This window comes from Vigna umbellata, chromosome 1, assembly GCF_029865625.1.
Source record: "Vigna umbellata cultivar VRB3 chromosome 1, Vumbellata_1.0, whole genome shotgun sequence".
In the NCBI taxonomy this organism is placed as follows: Eukaryota; Viridiplantae; Streptophyta; class Magnoliopsida; order Fabales; family Fabaceae; genus Vigna; species Vigna umbellata.
The window spans coordinates 59,708,373-59,729,180 of NC_142165.1; the positions used below are offsets into that span (position 1 = coordinate 59,708,373).

The window sequence follows — 20,808 nt, forward strand, 5'->3', positions numbered from 1 at the left end:
CACATTATATGATCATCACCGATAATTTCATTCACAAACATATAAATACAAACATGTATGGGATAAGTTACCGATAAAACAATCATAACAACAAGATACATACATACTGATTATATCAATCATAATCAAACACACAACAAGATACATACATTCTTATTATACCAACCATAATCAAATACACAATAATATATATATCTTTTGATTATATCAATCATAATCAAATATCACTTACATAATAGTAATAACAATAGGATTCTTAATATTCTAACATAAACAATTCAATCATACTGAATTACTCGATCCTCGATCCCTGATCCTGGAACTTCGACCATTGATCCTTGATTTTTAACCCTTGATGTCATCACTAACATCTCACACATAGACCCTTGGTATATTCACTCATTAGCACACATGCTAACTACTTACTATAACCATTATAGTAACACCACTACCAACATAACATAACTTGGAGCATCTCAAGTACCATGATCATAATCATAGATACACCACTATCATGACTATCCCAATCATGAACAACACCATCAGCATCATCGTACCATAATACCATAGTCGAAAGAGTTCATCTCACTCTTGTACCCTACCTCACCGACTGTAGCTGTTCCTACAGCCCACATCTAGCCTCCCCTATAGGACATATGTAGCCTCCCCAACAAATCATCTCCTTCCAATGCACACAAAGCAAAAGGAAGTATCTATCCATATATAGAACCATGATTTACGAGGTACAACAAGTAGACTTATCCTCCACTCTCATGCTCCTCAATCACATACTCGGGTCCATCCCAACACTCACTCATGCTCCACTCTCAACCATAAGTTAAACTGACCCTAAACATACACACTAACATCAGTCTCTGATTATCATCATGTTCCACAACTCCTTAGGCTTAGTTCACATCCATTCTTCATCAACTTCGCCATTTTTCACCAAAATGCATTGTGATATCGATTATCACTTAAGATAATCGATTATCTCAGTGAAATTTACCCAGAAACATTACGCAAGAAGAGATAATCGATTAGCATCCCAGATAATCGATTATTCTTGAAACCACACTTAAAACTAACGCGTAGATAATCGATTATAACTAATGATAATCGATTATTGTTGAGTCGAAACATATCGTGGTCATGATTCGAGCATTCAAACATACATACATCAATCCTAAGTCACATAGAAACGTAGTTAACACATGATACATGCATTCAAGCATCTCTTACCCATGTAAACATACTCAAACACATATAATTCTAAACCCTAAACCCTAAAAACATCAACAAGCTAATAAAGAAAGTTGGAATTTTATCTGATCAAATATGTAAACAGGTAAGTCTAATTTTAATATTCATAAAGATTATTGTGGGAAGGGTTTTGGTTCTTAGAAATTATTCCAACTGGATTCTGAATATGGAATAATGTAGTTCAAGATTTTGTTAAGATTTTGTTATAAATGGAGAGCTAACATTTGGGTCACAATATACTTGTTTAAGAAAGAAACTTACAAAATCAAGGTTACTAGAGTTATTAATCAAAGATAATACCTATAGAATATGTTGTATAAGTTTAAAAAATTTATTTTATGTATTATTTTATTTGCTTGAGTTAATACTCTGTTGTATGAGAATGATTTATGGATGAGAAACTTGCATGTTAGGAAAACAAAATGGAGGTTTCTTCATGGAAGAGCTTTTCACACAAAGTCATTTTCACTTAAGCAATAATATTAACATCACATAAAAAAATTTAATAATTAAAAATAATTTATCACTGGTCATTATTTAATAACTTTTTATACAGTATATATCACAAGATGGTGAATTTTTCACTCTAATAGTGTTAGGGTGACCAAGCGAAAGTTTTTGTTCAAGCGACAAAGTTCTCATTTAAGCAAAAGTCCTAGTGGTGCAATTTTTTATTCATGAGAAATTATTAATGATTTTTTTTCTTAAGTGATGAAATTTTAATTTTAGTAATGAAACTTTCACTCTAGCAAAGTAAAAAATCACCTTATTCTTGAGATTATTTTTACTCAACCAAGAGTTTCTTGTTCAAGCAAAGATAGGTAGAGAAGATAGAACTAATTTGGGTCACTCAATAGAAAATAAAGTTATTGGGGGCTTTTGGACTTCTATTAAAGTAAAATTGAAAAATTATTAGGTAGTTGTGCACTTTGAGGTAAGTAATGTGTTGATGATGCATGGTACCTAAGGAGGTATATAAAATGAATTCAATAAAAACCCAAATTGTACGAGTAAACCCATCATGTACACTAAGATGTTAGATAGTGAGGAACTGATGGGAGATACTAGAGGCATATTCTAAGACTAGGGTTTACCCGTGGACAAAAGTACTGGTATGGTAACAAAAGTAATTTCTTTGCATAAATATAACGTTTGGGTCTTAAACGTATAAACTTTGGAGAAAAATGTTGAACTTAGTTGATGAAGAAATGAGAAGCTAATCCATTCTTTAAAATTTGTTTTAGTCTTAAAACACATAAAGTCGTTTAATTACATTGTATTGATAAGTTTCGGTAAATTAATTTGTCATAAAAATATGATTTTAATTAGATATTATTTGACTTTTTTATATAATTCAGAGAGAGAAAAAATGACTTTTTATTCTATATTAAGCTATTCTTTTACACAATAACTTTATAAAGTATATAAATAAGGTCTACTTTCTAACCAGGAAAAAAAAATCTTGTGTGATTATATGTAGTATAATTTTATCATCGACTTTTCTTTATATAAAAATGTCTTAATATATTTTCCACCCATAAAAGTATTTTATGGATCGCGTATTAACTGGGTTTGAATTTCTCTTTGTAGTAATATAACAATGTATAATTGAGTAAATTTTTAAGTAGTTAAAAATTTCGGTTTTGCATTGATTTATTGTCTTCAAACCTATCGTAAATAAGAGGAAATTGAAACCCACTTACGTAAATAAATAAGAAATTATTTGTATTAAACTCACAAATCAGTTATTGAAATTCAACATCGATTAATTATTTACACTTAGCTGCAAATGAATGGGAGAAAAAAAACTTTTGGTAATACAAATTTAAAATTATAAAGAAATTGTGTGAGGAGAAAAAAGAGGGTAATATTGTGAAGTGGGGTCTATAAATTAACGTAGGCGACCGAGTCTCTTACGTTAATGGGCGAAGGGTGTTGATGCCGCGTATTATTCAAAGTTCAAAGTCCAAAGTTTGTACGTGGTGTGAGGTTTGCTCATGTTAGGAGAAATCATATATATAACTTTGGTTCAAAGTCTGTAAATTAAAGATGAAAAATAACAGCAATTCCTTGCTATATTACCATGAATCACTTGGAAAGTTCCATGCATTAATCAATTGAAAGAATGGCTATAAATACTCTCAACTCTCCATACACAAATCAAAACGAAATCGATCGAAGGTGTTTGGCAGAATGAGTTCAGAGAAGAAAAGCATTCAACATGTTCTTGCTCCCACAACAAGGCCACCTCCTAAATCCAATCCTCCAACCACTGGGACTAAGCTCCCCACCGTCCAACAGATTTTCGGACGAAGGCCAACATGACTTCTTACCATTTTCTTACACAGATTATTCCGTTTATGTTTTTTTTATTCGTTGTTTAATTCAATTCCACCACAACAGCATGTCATGTACTAAAAATAATGATGCTGATCGTTTTGATATTGTCGTGATATTGTTGTGATATCTATCATAATCAAATAACATCATACGTGTATCTATTATTATTGTTTTATACTAATTCTACAATTGTTATATATATATGGAGTTTATTATTAATATAAAATCCGGAATCAAAAATTAAAAATAAAGAATGAAAACATGGAAGTGTTTCAAGTGAATATTGGGTATCAAGAAAATGAAATACAAAAGATTAACAAGATAAATATATTTTCTTTTTTGAAGAAGATATGAAAGAAAGATTGTTTAAGAGAAAAAAAAAATCTAATATTTTGTCAAATATATACTTCTAATAAAGCAATCTGGACATAAACAGACTTGGAACTAGAACCTGTGAATATTAAAACATGAAACAATTAATGAGCAATTGCTATCGTAACTATGTTGAAGGATAATTAGAATTGTCAATAATGTGTATGTAAATAAATAAAAAATTACAAAGTTATAATGTGTTGTACAATTCTACTAAATAGGTTAAATAAGTATTCCCAATGTAGTTTATTGATCTAGAATTCAATGTTTGAACATCATTATTAAAATACTAAAAAAAAGAAAAACTTCAATTAATACACAAAATAGGCAAAAATTCTCTAATTATAAATTAGTTGAACCATTAGTTAGTCCTAATTCCTTTTAATATCAACTTGAATTATAGTTGTTGTCCATTGAATAACATAATGTTCTCACTCAAATCCTTTGTTGTTCCTTTTTGTTACACTACAATACCAACACAATTTATAACTTTAATTAAGGAAGAAAAACAACAACAAAAATTATAATTGGAGAAAAAATTAAATAACATTAAGTGTTAATCACATGAAATTTTTTTAATCTTGTACTTGGTTAGTCCTTCAACAATTATATTCGAAATATGAACTAGAAAAAAAATATATCAACTTTGTAACATTCCATTTTAGTAGAATCACTCCAATAAATTTAAGTATTTCAAATTTGATATCAAGCAAAACACAAAATAATATATAACCTATATATTAAAACATTCCTCAATAGTTACATAAGAAGTTTTACACAAAAACATGATTGTATTCTAAATTAGAGGAAATGTGTAAAACATAAAAAGAAATATACATAAGCAACCCTCTCTATCAACATCATTCCGAAACTATCTCATTATTTAGAACCCTTACCTGTATTATCATATGCTTAAGTATATAAAAAATATGTGATCATCACATATGAATAAATCACACACAACATACAAAAGATAACATAAGCTAGAGAAAATTTAAAATAATAAATTTTAAATAAAAATAAAATAAACTAAAAATTTAAAAGTAATTACATAGCTTCCAAAACATAAAATCAACATTAAACACCAAGGCTCACATAGTTCAAAACATATATTATCTCTAAAGAAATGGTGTATAAACTAGTGCCAAAAGAGATCAGGCACCTAGCATGGCCACATTCTACTGCTTCCCACGGGAGTCATAACTTGAAATGTGCATGTATAGTTCCCCAATCAGTACATAGAAATGAACATCCCTCGACTTTCATGTAGAGTCAGGATGATTTCAAGACCTGCTCCTGTCGTCTATGCACCACAACTAAAACACCTATGATAGTTTTCCTCCCTAAGAATGACTACTATTTAAATCATTCAACTCATATCAAACCAAAATAAAATACAACCACAACAAAACACATACAACATTCACACATAGTTGAGAAATCACATTCTTATATAATTTTAAATCAATATACACATGTCTCTTACTTTAATTCAAGCTCATCACATATCATTTAATTCAATTGAATATTAACAACAAAATTCATCTTCTTATAGCATTAGCAAAATATTCACTTCCAACATTTTCTATTAAGCACATCAATATAGATAAAATCATAACTCAAACTATTGACCCCAAATTAAAGATCCTAACAGTTAAATCAAAGATTCGTATGTCTAGAACAAGCTCTTAAAAGTTCATCATGATCCAATAGTTAACGAAGCAAGAATCCAAATTTTACTGAGATGACTTAAAGTAGAAAAACTCAACTCATCCAACAAGTGGATTTCTTCCCCCAATAAGAAAACATCCCCTATCTATGCCAAAATTAAATTTGGCACTTGCTCAACGTAGAAGGCATGAAAAATTTGTGAATTTGTTTCATTGGCTTTAAAGGGTACTTTTCTCCATTCCACATTCCAATTAAAATGCAATCTCTAATACCAATAGAATCATACTTACAAATCCTTAAAGCCAAACCATCATCAAACAAAGTTCACACATCACGATATTAACACAACTCTAATGAAAAGTCTCAAATAGATTTTTCTTTTCTCTTTACAAATCATAACCAATTCCAAATTTATCAAATACATTATCTAATTGAGTCAAATTCACTAATCCTAGAGACCAATACACACAAAAATCAAGCATATCATATATACAAGTTTAAACTCATCCAACCAAGCTTTGACTCACTAAATGAGTATACCCTTGGAATTACTTTTAATAAGCTTGCTGGTGAGGAGTTACCCACCCAACGAATCAACTACTGAAATAAAATGCATCCAACAAGAGTGAAATCACATTTAATATCTCATGAAAGCAAAACTCAAAATTCCAAAAACCCCAAACATGCAATATTATTTACATACCTTATAAAAAATTTCAGACCTACAAATTCAGTAATCAAGTATATGCCTGTTACACTACACATTACAATCAATAAAAAAATTGAATCAATTTCAAGAGTTTAAGTTATATCTTCTCTTATTAATAAAAGGAAAACCCAAAACCGAACTACAACAACTCCTAACCTCTTCAATGCAATGAAGCTCTAGAAACACAAGATTTACCTCATATAAAAAACATAAATAGACCATTGGACTTATAGTAAAACAAAAATTATAGAAAGACATTCTAAGAATACATGCAAAACCAAAATCTTCACACGCATGAGGACCAGTTCTTGACTCAAGAAAAATAATAGAAAGAGAACTTACTGTTTTGAAGAAAGGATGAAGCTCTCTCCCTCTAGTGTATGGTTGTATGAAGATAGGTGGAAGGAGTTTGAGAGAGGAAAAGCTCTCCTCCCTTAGGTGTTGTTGCTTGAAGATGACAAGAGGGAAAAATTAGAAGAAAAAGAGAAAAGGAAGAGGAGAACAGAAAAGAGAGAATTAGAAAGAGAGGCTGGGTACCAGCACTGATAATCCTTGGAACTTTTTGACTTGAGAGCATGTAGCGGTGAAAACCAACACTTAATGTTAGGACCATTAGATCTCATTGACTTGAGCATACTCAGCGACATAAACCACCACTTAATGTCCTGTCACGAAATTTGCCATTGACTTTTGATATTTGAGTTGGCACTCAGCACCACTATGCTATGGCTTAACACCATGTCAACAAAGTCGTGAATTAGTAGTATTTTATTTTGTTCAATTTCTAAAACTGGCACTTCTAATTCTTTTCTACTTTATAGTTATTGCAAAACACTTCTCAAATGACACCAATTTGATCAATTGTTCAACCTAGAATTCTTTCATTCATAAAATACAAAAACCACCCAACAAATCAAACGATACAATTTAACATAACTTAACTAGTTGCTATATGGTAGATTCAACAAATAAAGTGCAGTACGATTTCCAATCCAAAACAAAATTTCCAGTCCAAGTTACATAAAAAATCAGCACCAACAATTTTCACAATTTTATACTAGTTCAGCTCTAGAATTGAGCCTACATCCAGTCTTCATTCAACAACCTTAGTTGAAGGGAAATCCATTAAAGTTATAATCAAGAATACAAAATATATATCTCAATTTCTATCCTCACATACACTCCAATGTAAAACAAGATAACCAAGAGAAGTTCACACTTACACTCTCTTAAACCTTGCCTACACAACCAAGATAACAAATGAAAACTACTATCTAATGAAACCTGAAAGCACCAATAATTGTGTAGATCTTACAATTCTTCTTGCTTTCTTGAAACCTTGGAGAGTTCTTGAGATTTCTTCACAAAGCTTGATTGAATCCTCTAAGAATGTTTCTCAAAATCTTCTTGGTGTGTTCTTGTTCCCAAACCCATTGTTCTGTTAAACACAGACACACAGACACAAAGACACACAGACACACAGATACACACACATAACCACACACACACATACACACAAACACATACACACAAACACACACACACACACAGATACACACACACAGACACACACAAAAACAACATACACACACACATACACGCACACACAGGTACACACACATTTGCACACACACACACACACACACGCACACACGCGCACACGCGCACACACACACACGTGCACACATACAGAAACACACGTGCACACACACCCACACAAACACACACACATACATAAGATATGACGTTCTGGTGCATTTTAATCGATTAGGCTAATATTCTTCAGTCCTTGATACGCCAACTAATCTTGGAAGACAAAGCCCTCATTTTTGAAGTAGTTAAGATCAAGGTATTTGTGAGAGACAATTTTTCGAATTCGCCAGAAACAGGAAGTTGATATGGGTGTCTTCATCACTAGTTCAACCTTCTAGATCACCAATTCTCGCTTTCTTGGCAACGCTTTTCATTCGCTTGGGTTTTGATGAGGAAGCCATTAAAGTTGTACAAGGTAAGGATATTTTTAGGGTTAGAGAAGCAATGAATAAGAAAATGATTTCTAACTTAAAAAATAGAGTAAGAGTGGAGGTTATTAGAAGGAGTTAGAATTGGTTTTAAGAATTTGAAGGTGGTTTTTTGGTGATTGAGAAGAAAAAGTGCTTGAGGTTTTAGGGTTTGGTAGTGCATATGAGAACATAGGAGCAAGGATTGATTAAATTACTATTTAATGGATTAAGGTGAAATTGGAACCCAAAGAATAGTGAACCCGTAACAATTTTAATCGATTATGGTTTTAATCTAATCGATTAAAATAGAAATAATACCATAATCGATTAAGGTTTTACCTAATCAGTGAAAAACAGAAAGAAACACCTAATTGATTAAAACTTGTAGACTTGGTTTTCTTAAGAGTTTTTCCACAGTTTATTGCAATGTATGAAATAATTATTTAATTTTATGTAATGTTAAGTTATTTTTGGCTATTATGATGTGCAACTTATGTCTAGAAGGCCTAATTCACTTCTAATTGTATATAACCTCTCTTTTGATAATGGTTTTGATAAAATATCTGCTCATTGATGTAATGTGTCTACGAATTCAACTTTACATTCACCTTAGATATATGATCTCTTCTAAAATGATGTTTTATTTTTATATGCTAGGTTTTGGAATGTAAAATTGGATTTTTGGTTAGATTTATGGCACTAGTGTTATCACATTTAAGGGGATTCTATCCAGATGAATCCATAATCTTCTAGTTGGATCTTAATCCATAGAGATTGAGCACAGTAGCTTCCAGCCGCAATGTATTTTGTAGTGGACAAAGCCACACAAGCTTGCTTATTTGAGTGTCACGTAATTAATGAACATCCTAGCAAGTGTAATAAAATGATCTCATTTTTATATATTTTATATCAAACATATAATTAATTGAAATGATTTATTTTGAGCATAATTCTAATTCCAATAAAAAAAAGTCAAATTTATTAATACACTACAAAAAAGAAGGGCATTACCGAAGGCCAGAAGCCCTCGGAAACAGCCCAAAACCGTCGGTAAAAGGTCATTACTGAAGGCTTATCGACGGCCAAAGAGCCCTCGGTAAATCCCTTGTCGCTAACATTTACCAAGGGCCAAAAGCCTTCGGTAATTACCGAGGGCCAAAAGCCTTCGGTAATTACCGAAGGGCTAAAGCCTTCGGTAATATTGTTTCTAGCTAAAGACAATGGATTTATACCAACAAGCCCCTCTAAACAAGTTATTGGATATCGAGTCTTATGATTAAAATATATAATTGAGATTAAAGATCCACAAGAAATTATCAAACAGATTCTTCCAGAAAAATTTAATATTCATCAACAGAATCAATTAATATTTTACACCAATAAGACTGCCAGAATTTGACTTTATATAAAATTGAGATCTTTTTTTCTTTCAGATTTTCTACTTGAATGACCAATGCATCTTTGCAGACAAAAAACATTTATGGTGGTGAGTTACAATGTCTAACACAATACTTTGCACCACCACCACCACCACTACCACTGATATCAGCAGAGTAACCCTGCATGTTCCTTCCTATATGAGAAGGGTAACCACATAATCTAATGTCAGGTTGATGTTGCTGGAAGAGATCACCACTATTAGATGCACTAGAAATATCTGAACAGGTGGCTGTGGAAGCACCATCTCTGTAGTTCAACTCACGAGCCTTAGATTCTGACATGTTTCCCCTCAGATTCAAATGAGTACACCTCGAAACATCTATGTCATGGTTTTGTGAAGTGGGTTTAGACTCTTCATGCTTTTTTGTATTCAAGAAGCGACCACCAGAACCTCTGGCTCTCTTCAATGCATGTAGATGGCGAGACTCGTGAAGATATGGCTGAAAAACAAACATGGTAACGTTAAGGAGAGAAGTTGAACTTAGAAGGAAAAGGAAACAAAAGAGAAGTATGAGAAATGCTGTAAAATCACTCTTTTATGTTTTATCAAACACTTGTGTTAAAGAGTGATTTTACAGCATTTCTAAAATGCAGAAGTGCACTTACTTTCCGTTCTTTGATGAGTTTGTTCTGTGATTCAAGTTTTGCCCGGTATTGTCTGCGCCTTAGAATAGCATGGTACTGCTTTGCATTCACAAATATAGGCTCCTCACTAAGATCAAGTGGCAGAGGAATTCTAGCCGTAGGCATTCCTATCAGCTGAGCAGGATGAATCTGGCCATATTTTGATAGCATGGTTTACATTATAGAAATGCACATAATGTCTTAGTGTTACTAACATGATGGAAGTTTGAAGGCATTATGTAACTTTGTTAGGTCATTTAATTAAAATAAAGAATGAACACATCATAAGAGAATCCAAATACTCAAAAGCTTGATTATCCATAGAAGGCTCAATTTCTTTTTCCAACAACTCAGCATAAAGGTTAGCAAGAGTAACCATGCTGTCTGGTAAAGAATGCATGTCAGATTGTTAAGTCTATAAAATAAAGAACACCTTGAGTCAAAGATAAGAAACAAGCTCTCCACCATAATAAAAAAGTGCTTTAGTAAATAATAATACAAAGGATGAAAGAATAAGAACAAATGAGGTGCAAAGGAGAGCAAAGAAACATTTTTAAACCAAAAAGATTCTTCATAAGCATACTTTATGAACTATGAGAATCTGTAAGGTTGGCAAGCTAACAGTGGCACAACAAATAGTAAAAACTAATTAAGCATAGATGATTGCTGAAAAGATTCTCAAGGACGTATAATAATAAGTAAAATAAAGGCGCTATTGGTGATTCATTTAAATATGCATAATGATGGAATTAATACAGGAATCAACCACAATAGCATCTACTTATAGTAACATATATCCAAAAGTCTCTCAGAAAGCTTCCAATCAAATTAAAACTGCTAATAATAAGGGCAACATGCTTTCCCGAAAGACCTTTAACCTATTTGTAAGTCAACATCATAACAAAATCAGAAATCACAGAGTGGAGTAATTAGAAAGTGAAAAACTCAGTACACCAGATCTAAACAAAGTACTTTCCAGATACACCATAACCTAATGCCACTCATACTCATACATTTATTTTATCAATTTGTTTGAATGATAAATCTTTAACTCACTGTGCTGAAGACAAGCTGACAAGAATAAGAAAATAGTGAAAAAAAATGAATAAATTCCAATATCTTACATTAGGTTGTGGGCCATATGGAGAAGCTAGTAGGCCACTAAAGCATGGCTCAGCAAGATGGAATGCAGTATGAGCTTGAAAAGCAAATTATAAGAAAAGAGATTTGCAAACAATATCAGTCCACTGAGATACAATCATACATCAACTTACAAGTGGCTGGTTGTGACACATTTGTGAAGGAGGTAAGGTAAAATCCTGACCACGAACAGATGACCTGATTACACCTTCTATACTCTTTCTCCCAACTGTGTTAAGTGTCGAACAAGCAGAAGAATTGCTACACTGAACTGAAAATTGACCTACAGCAAGTATTTACCAACATCCATTAAGCAAAAAGTGTTTTCTGATAACACAAAAAGTACTTCTAGAGCTTTAAACCAAACATGCACTAAACAATCTAACAAAAGAAATCTTAAAACAGCAAATCCTAATTTACAAGCTCAAACAGAACCTAGAAAATGAAAAGAATCTAAAATAACTACTAAGAAAACAGCAACAGAACAAGAAACTAATAGGAACAGGAAAAGAAAGAAACCTAAAAGAAGTTCTAACAGAATGAATGAAAGTAAAAGAATCTAAGAAGTATTAACAATCAAAACTAAAAACTAGCTAATTCCTATTAAAAAAACCAAAACAGATTATGAAAGGTATTTACACACTAAAACAAGAATAGTAAACTACACTAAGTATTTAAAACTAAACCAGACCTAAGCTAAAGGAAAAACAGCTCAGAGAAAAAAAAGTATTTTTAAATTTATACCTTCCCACCCTCACACTTAAGAGGCACACTGTCCTCAATGTGTGAGTGAGTAAGGCTTCCTAATAACAACACAGACAAACCACAGATATAACTAAGAAGAAAATTTGTTCAAATAGGCCAAAGATCAAAATTAATTCTTTTTAGTTTTATGTAGAACAACATATTTTCTATCCTATTATTAACTATGCTATCTATGACTATGCAAGCTAATAACAAAAATTTATCACAAAAAGTGAAAAGAAAAGGAAAGAAATGGCTTATTGGTTTTAATCTCCTATGCTCAGCCACTCTTTTCAGCAGTGTCTCCATGGCTTCCTTGCCTTCCTCCTTCCCAGCTCTCTGCTGCAGCAACATCTCTCCTTCCACTAGCAGCTGTTGTGTGTGTGGCACTAGGCTGGAGATCTTTCCAAGCCTTTCTGCACTTTCCTCCTCCCAAATAACTACCTTAGTGTTTTTAGCATTCTTTGCTTCCTTTAGTTCTGCACAACAATCAAGTTCAAAGTTAGATTCAAAGTTAGCACAACAATCTTTGCTTCCTTTGACAATAAAGTGCAGTAACAGATTTCAAACCAACATTAACTCTGCAGAGTTGGATTTAAAGAACAGAACAGAACAACACATAATTGACTCTTGGAATTGATGACACTATGAACATAGCAATGATCTAATACGAAGCAGGAAATGATTTTGAACTTTCTTTGATGTTTTAAGCTAATTGTTATTTTTTCAAGCTTTTGTAGGTTAACCTATAATGTTGTGTTCAGATTAGTAGTAGTTGTTTTTAGTAATTACATCAACATATCAGATTTTGTTTACTAAGTGCTTTTAACTAAACTAACCACTATCTTATTAAACTGTTGTTTTGATCATAATTTTTTTTCTTGGCAGAGATTATATTTCTTAGTTATTGAAGGCAAACTAAGCACTTGTAATTGAAATTTAAGAATCCAAGTTTCCATACTAGGTTGTAAGTCTAAATTGACTTTGTTTCCTTCACCATATATAAACCTACTTAAGTTTTGAATGATTCACAAATGGTGTAAAAGAAAATGTCTCATGCCTAATTATGACTGATTAGAACCAATGGCAGAGACACTTATACATGGTTTATGTTTTCAAATTCATCACTCCATTCATAAAAATGACGGCCGATACCCATTTTTCAATAACTTTAATTAGAAGAGAATATTGAAGGCAAACCTATGGGGCCATCCAGAATGTTGTTCCCTTGCATGATTTAACATCATTCAATTTGATTGCCTAAAAACAATAAGAATAACACAATATTAGAAAATGGAAAGATAAAAAACACAAGATTGTTCAGCAATGAAAGCTCGACAGGAACAAAACAAAGTCATGAATATTATATAAACATCTTGAGAAATATCAATTTTAAATCTTGAGAAAAATTACATCCAGCAATTCTAATATAATATATAAACATCCATCCTTAAAAGCTACTCCACAAGAGAAATATCAGGATACATAATGGCACTAAATGGTGTTAATTTGAGGCAAGAAAAGAATAGCCATGACAATGTTAAGGACAAGTTCATACAGCAAATAGGTAAGGACAAGTTCATATTTGAGTTGCATTTTTTTATGATTAAAAAATACTTCAATTAAATTAAATTAAAAGCACCCTTTTGAATATTTATGTGCCATAAACTGATTTCTAATTTTGAAGCCTTACAGAAGTAACAAAATTTGTGCTCAAAAAACCATGTCATTGAGTGATCCATGATTCCTTCCACCCACAACTTGCATTTCATTGAAGTTGAATGAATATGACAGTAGTATCCAACTTGTTCTAATAGGTCCTACACTTCACATGCCACGTACTTGTTCCTAATTCTATGGGACCCTCTTTTATTTCTCCCATTGCTTTTAAACCACTAACAGTAATTATTGCTAGGCCTCAATTTTTATTCAAACTCTGATGTCACACTCATCATAGGATTATTATTTAACTTGAACAAGCTGATATTAAGTTAATTTTATCAGGCAATTTTAGACTCAGTTTTTTTCTTAATTTTTTTCTTCTGAATGTGAAGATAAGCCAAATATACTTACCCAAAATCTCCACCAATATATATTAAACAGTTTAGCTTTTGTGAAAGAAAAATAAACACATACTTTCTGGAAAAAGAAACTTGGTAAATTATGAGTTTACCTAAACTTATGAGCTATTCATGTCACTTTCTATCACGATTTCTTATGCTTATCATTTAGTGTGTGGAACACAAGAAAGGGTGTGAAATTCAACAGTGTGCAGTTCCATCTAATATTCTTCCTTATTTGAAAAACTTAAATGAACTCATGGTGCAAGATTGCAACAATTTAGAAGGAGTTTTTGAGATGAATGTCACAAAGGGAACATGAACAATAGTCTAGTAGCAGAAATTAACTCTGTAGGAAGTGTCTGTTCAAGAGCGTCACATGATGCAAACTTTGTTTCCTGCAACCCTGCTACCAAATATTTTGAACCTTCACAAACTTATAATTGGATCTAGTTGGGGGTTGTTAGAAATTATTGGAAAGGAAGAGAATGCAGCATTAGCAACACAGGAATTTAAGTTCCCTTGTTTAACTACATTAATTCTTATTGAGTTGCCAGAGCTCATTTACCTTTAGATGGAGGTCTTAGAGGAACTGAACTATTGTACAAAGGCCTTACAACAACTGAATTTGCTGACTTAGGTCCTATAACAGTTAAGGCACATTGGAAATAACTCAATTAGCAAAAAGACATTGGTTCTTAGCAATTAAGCAACTAAAATTGGTCCTTACAAAAATTGGAACATTGGTCTAAACACTTTGACCATCAAGCATTGGATTAGGAACCATATAGCAACTGCAACATACTTTAAGCACTTGACAACAACACCATAATAACTAGGCACTAGATTAAAGCATAATAATAACGGAACTACTGAAACTTTCTCTTATAGCAACTGAACAAAAATGTTAGGGATTCTATAGCAACTAAACAACTGGCATAGACCTTATAGCATTGGAACATATCATATAGACCTTATAGCAACTGGAAAGAAAACTGAAAAAGTCGTAACCTACTCAGGACATATTTTCCTTATACTCTTGATTTACCAATTTCCGCTATGCTTACAGCAATACCAAAACAGCCCCCAAAACTTATTCCAAGCTCAAAACAAAATGAAGAGGAATCAAAACTAACAGGCCAACCATACCAGAACAATTTCTAATACACAGAATGACATATATAGGAATTCAACAGAAAACATGGAAGGTACTAACCTGTTTAGTCTCCCCCTTGTACTCACAGTCTCAACGCAATGACCTCCTCAAGCTAATGACCACGAATCAACACCCTTGTCGTCGCACAAGCCTCACGCGCATAGCCATGAACCACTATCCCTGTCGCAACACTGACAACGGCACGAAGAACCCAATGCCACCGGACAGAACGAACAAGGAGAGGGAGAGGGACAAAATGGAAGCATGATCGAACAAGAGTAAGCGAAATAGAAGGGAGAAGGAGAGAATGGGAAGCTCAAGGGGACGACAGAGAGGTAGGGTAGGGGTTCCTGTCTCACAAAATTGGGGACGACCTAAACGTATACCCTCAATCACTTCATTTAATGGGTCAAGCCTCTTACCGAAAGTCATACCCCTTCGGTAATCATCTATCTAACCGTCGATAACGCACTTTTACCGAAGACCAAGAGGCCGTCCGTAAAAGTCCTTCGGTGATACGCCAATTTCTTGTAGTGATATATTATATCAAGAATGTCATTTACAATTATAAAGTTAGATTGCACAAATTAATTTTATATATTTTTTTAAGTTTGATGATACAAAGGGTTCGAGTTAATTCGTAGAGTGATTAGGTTTTACCCTTTCATTTCTATGGACACATAATTTTTTTTATGTCACTTTTTAGTCGGGTCTAGCACTCTCACAACCACAAAATATCTAACTAGTGATGAAAACTAATGTGGATACTATGCACCTCATCCAAGTCAAGTTTACCCTTTAAATTGTCTTGACCACCTCTTAATTTTTGAAACCTCTATTTCATTTGAGAATTCAACGGTTTGGTTCACGTGTCATGCTTATGTTCCTTACTTCACTGCTCTACTGTTTTTCCTTTCGACGTTAAGTCATGAATTTTCATAAGAATCGAAACTTTAAAGTCAGTATAAAGTCAGTATTACGGGATTAGTTGAGCTCATGAAGATCTCATACTCTTCTTGAAATTTAAAATAATTATCTTTATCAATTTTATTTTTTCTTAAAGATTATCCTTTAAATTTAAGTAATTTTTGTTTGACTTCATTTTTAAAATTTAATATTTTTTAAATATAGATAACTATTTATAATAATAAAATTATTTACAAAATAAGTAAAAGTTATTTATAATCAAATTATGAAAATTACTTATATTTATTTTTATAATTATAATTTTATCATTTTCTATAATTAGCAATAATAATTTTTATTATTATAATAATAATAATAATATTAATATTATGTTGTAGGACATGATTATTTTTTCGGACGACTCTAATCTATTCTAATATTATTTTGAATGCTCTAATATTAATAATTATAATAATATTACTATTATTTTGGATAACTATCTTATCTAATTTATGCTCTATTTTTTCAATAAAAAACTTTAAAGACTAAAAATAATTTTTTTAGTTTTGAATGGTGTGATAAAACATAAAAAAATTTCTATACTCTACCCATATCATTATCACTCAATTTTGATTATTAAAATAAAAAAATTTGGATAGTGTTTTTGCAATAGTGAATGTTAAAGAAGTAAAAGTAGAATAATAAATAGGTAAGCAATCAAATAATTGTGTGAATGACATTGGAAACAAAAATGGAATGCACCCACGAGGAAGAGATGACAAGCTTCACCTACCCGTAGGCAACAAACAACAATGTTAATTTCTTTTATTATTTTTTAATATTTTGAAATATATTAAAAGTTAATGAATATAATCAAATCAACATAATTTAACGATACAGTGAAAAGATAAAACAAAAAGTTCAGAAAAAAAAAGCTAAAATTGTCTCAAACGTAAAGAGAGAATAACGCGAGGAATAATTAAAATCAAGATTTGAAATTGAGACTAAGAAATATGTATTTGTACTAAGCACACCTTGGCCATGTGGGTATGAGTACTCTGTCTGACCGAGTACACTACGAATACTGAAGTCGATACCTATTCGGTCCAATTCGGTCTAATTCGGTCAAGAAAAAATCATACTAGCTAGACTATTGATATTGACAAAATATAATTAAATTGAAAATAAAAATAAAAGGAAGGTTAACGGGTAATTAAGGCATATAATCTATAAACAATAGTATAAATATATTTTACGAGATATATTATTATGTTCATTATTATTTGATTTATTTGGCTAACTTGAGCGTTATAGTATTTTTTGTAAGCACAAAATCACTATGACTAGAAGATATTAGTACAAAAACACTGTATAATGTTGTTGTTTTCAAGATTTTAACGGTACACACTCATGGCTAACGGCATACCGAAAGACGTTAAATTGACATCGGTCCATAAGCACTTCGACGTCACTAGTACAAGAACAGGAAATGGCACCGGTTGCTTTGGCTTATAGGCACCGGTTCTATAACCGAGGCATATATAGACGAGGTAAAAAGGGGTACGTTTTATGCCTCGGTTTCAAACCGATTCAAAAAAGATGGGATTATGCCTCGGTTTTTAGGTAACCGAGGCAGTAATGTATTTTTTTTTCAACCGTACTGATTCACATGGAACAATCTTGCGGTGGTGAACAATTCCATATCCTCCTTCGCCAATAACATTCTCAGGGGCGAAGGTGTTGGTGGAATCCTCAAGCTCTCGGAGAGTGCACCAGTGGCACCAGCCCAAGTGTGAAACTTTGGGAATGACGGTGGAAACCTGATCGAGGAGGCGAGGCTCAACACCGGCGGGATCGTTGGAAGATGAGCGAAGCAAGGCACGTTCAGGGTAGGAGATTCGGTGGTTCTTCCCAATCTCGAACTGGATTCTCTGGTAGTTGAGAGGGTTGGTTTTTTCCTCGGTGGGCGAAACTGGGTCAGGTTCGGGAAAAGGGTCGGGTTGGGGGTGGGGGCGTGGTCGACCCTAATTTCTTGGATCTCCTTGGAGACGTCGGGGATGGAAACGGGGTTGGCTTTGGAGCGCTTGAAGGCCACCCAGACGGAGATAAGGAAGAGGATGAGGACAATGGTGGCGCCGACACACACGCCGAGCACCACCTAGCGACGAAGACCAAATATGGAGGTGGGGTTGGAGAGCTGGTCGTTCAATGCGGCGCCGCTCGACTGATCGGGCAAGACCGGCGAGACCTGGGAAGGCTACCCGATTAGGAGTCAGAGGATCCATAGTACCTGCAGCCCCGCGGACTTCATCTTCATCATTTTTGAAAGCGGGGAGTTAGAGGATCCATGGCCCATGTGTTGTTCATTCCTTCCTTCCTCCAGCAAAGACGAAACTAGATAGTGAAAAAAAGTACAATAAGAAGAAGCAGAACAAGGAGAAGAAGAAGAAAGGAGAGGGGTGAGGAATGGAGGCGGTGGTAGCTGGCATGGTGGAGGCGCGGTCCAGCAGTGCAGCAGTCGCGGTGGCTGGAGAAGAAAGGCCAGTTTTACGCAGAGAGAAGAAAGAGGAACAACAGTAGCGTAAAAATGGTTTAACCTGGAGATAAAGCACATCTAATGCCTCGGTTAATACAAAAGCGGAGCCATAAAAATCACGGACAACACCTATCGCCTCGGGTCCCAAGCTGACCGAGGCAGTAGAGCAACTTTATACTCTAGATTTTTGTTAACCGATGCCGTATCATGTGCACAGATGTCCGGATGTGTCAGATGCTCAGAAGTGACAACACCTATTGCTTCGGGTCTCCAATTGACCGAGGTAGTAGAGCAGAATTCAAATTGTTAGGCATCGGTTCGTTGTGAACCGAGTCATAAAAATTCACTTTATTTACAATTCTGCCACCGTGTTTTAATAGGTTTCGGTTTCACTAAAACCGAGGCCTATTAATCGATTTTAAATCTAGTTTTTTTACTAGTGCGTCTAATCTGTGACCAATAGCCATTACTTATGTTGAATGTGAAGAAGGATTTGGCATCCATTACAGGGGGACAGATGTGGAATTGATGTCGAATATACCCAAAGGCCGACGTCAACCTCGTTGTGCCACAAAGAAACTTGCTCAGCGGTACTTTACTTTAGGTGTGCACTAGAAGAGATTTGACGTCGTTTAATGCACTGACCGGCATTAATATACCTATATCGACGTCGCTCAGTGTATAGGCCGACGTTATATTCAGTGTTTTTTTTTAAATTGATTCATTTTTCCTAATTTTAGCACACTTGAAAATCAGAAAATTAGTTTTTCCAATGCATATATATGCATAATTCATCTATTCACAGTTGAAACCATATCAAAACTAAAAACTAAAGCTAAAACTATCAATATGAAAACAAAAAGAACTTAAAGTAAAGTAAACTATTCTAGCCTAATTAAATTTTTTATTAGGATATCCTGCCCATTCCTGTCTTAGCTTCCTTATTGTGGCATCTGTCATATAAGATGAATTGTTGAACCGCTGCAAAATCAAGAAAAATTTACTATTATTTTCATTATAACATGTAAAGTTGATTCAGATTTGTAAGATTTTAAATGTAAATTATTATCTTAATTTAATCTTCTCTGATTCCTGTTCGGATGATGGTCTTCATCCATGACATGATGTAGTACCCGCATGCCTAGGAATTTGTCTACTTGTTGCACTAAACATGGGAAAGAAAATAGTCATATATGATGGTTTAAATTTAACTATGAAAATTAATAAGTTAAAGATCAATAAATTCCAACCTTAGGATAGGGTATTTCAATTTGTTGTCCTATGGGCCTAACAAATTTGAAACATTAGAAACATAAGTTAATATATTAATATCATAATGAATTGAAATGAAAGAATGTAATACTTACATTTGTAACAAGGATTTCAAGTCAGATTTCATCTTCTTATGCAGGAAACAAAACCATACAACTTGTGCTTTTCTTGGTATGATCACTATCATTTGCCAATGACCCCTAAGATAAAAGTGGAAAATATTGAGTAACACATACCTATCAATGTATGGCGCAATATACAACTCTCTTTTAAACTTAGCCATCCATGTTTGCATATATATGATTGCTTGTCTTTTAATGTGTTTTCAGATGCTTAATGGTCTGAGGTTCAAGAAAGTCATACATGGTTGCTCGACCTTGGTCCACTATGAAGGTGTCCATGTACCTATAACAATAAAGTTAAGTATATATATAGGAGTTTGCTAACACGCGTACGCCTGTTTTTCAGTTGGTACATTTTAGCAATGTGTACCGGGTTTTAGTAGACAAAAATACCCTTATATATCATGGATTCTAAGTTTTAAGGTTAAGGGTATTTTAATAATTTTCATT

General features: G+C 33.2%; 1 protein-coding gene across 1 annotated transcript; it reads right to left on the reverse strand.

The window, feature by feature from the left end:
- Positions 1-9,836: 9,836 nt before the first annotated feature.
- Positions 9,837-11,615, reverse strand: LOC148205926 (nuclear transcription factor Y subunit A-3-like). Its single transcript, XM_088112503.1, has 3 exons — positions 11,547-11,615; positions 10,405-10,572; positions 9,837-10,238 (listed from the first exon to the last, which is right to left on the reverse strand). The coding sequence occupies exons 2-3, from the start codon at positions 10,546-10,548 to the stop codon at positions 9,837-9,839; spliced, it is 546 nt and encodes a 181-aa protein (XP_087968629.1). The 5' UTR covers positions 10,549-10,572; positions 11,547-11,615.
- Positions 11,616-20,808: the final 9,193 nt, after the last annotated feature.

Bases quoted from the DNA above. Each gene is read 5' to 3' on its own strand.
- LOC148205926 (XM_088112503.1), bottom strand. From the start codon at position 10,548: ATGCCTACGGCTAGAATTCCTCTGCCACTTGATCTTAGTGAGGAGCCT. The intron at 10,239-10,404 runs GTAAGTGCACTT...TTTGTTTTTCAG, and splicing joins AACTCATCAAAGAACGGAAA to CCATATCTTCACGAGTCTCG.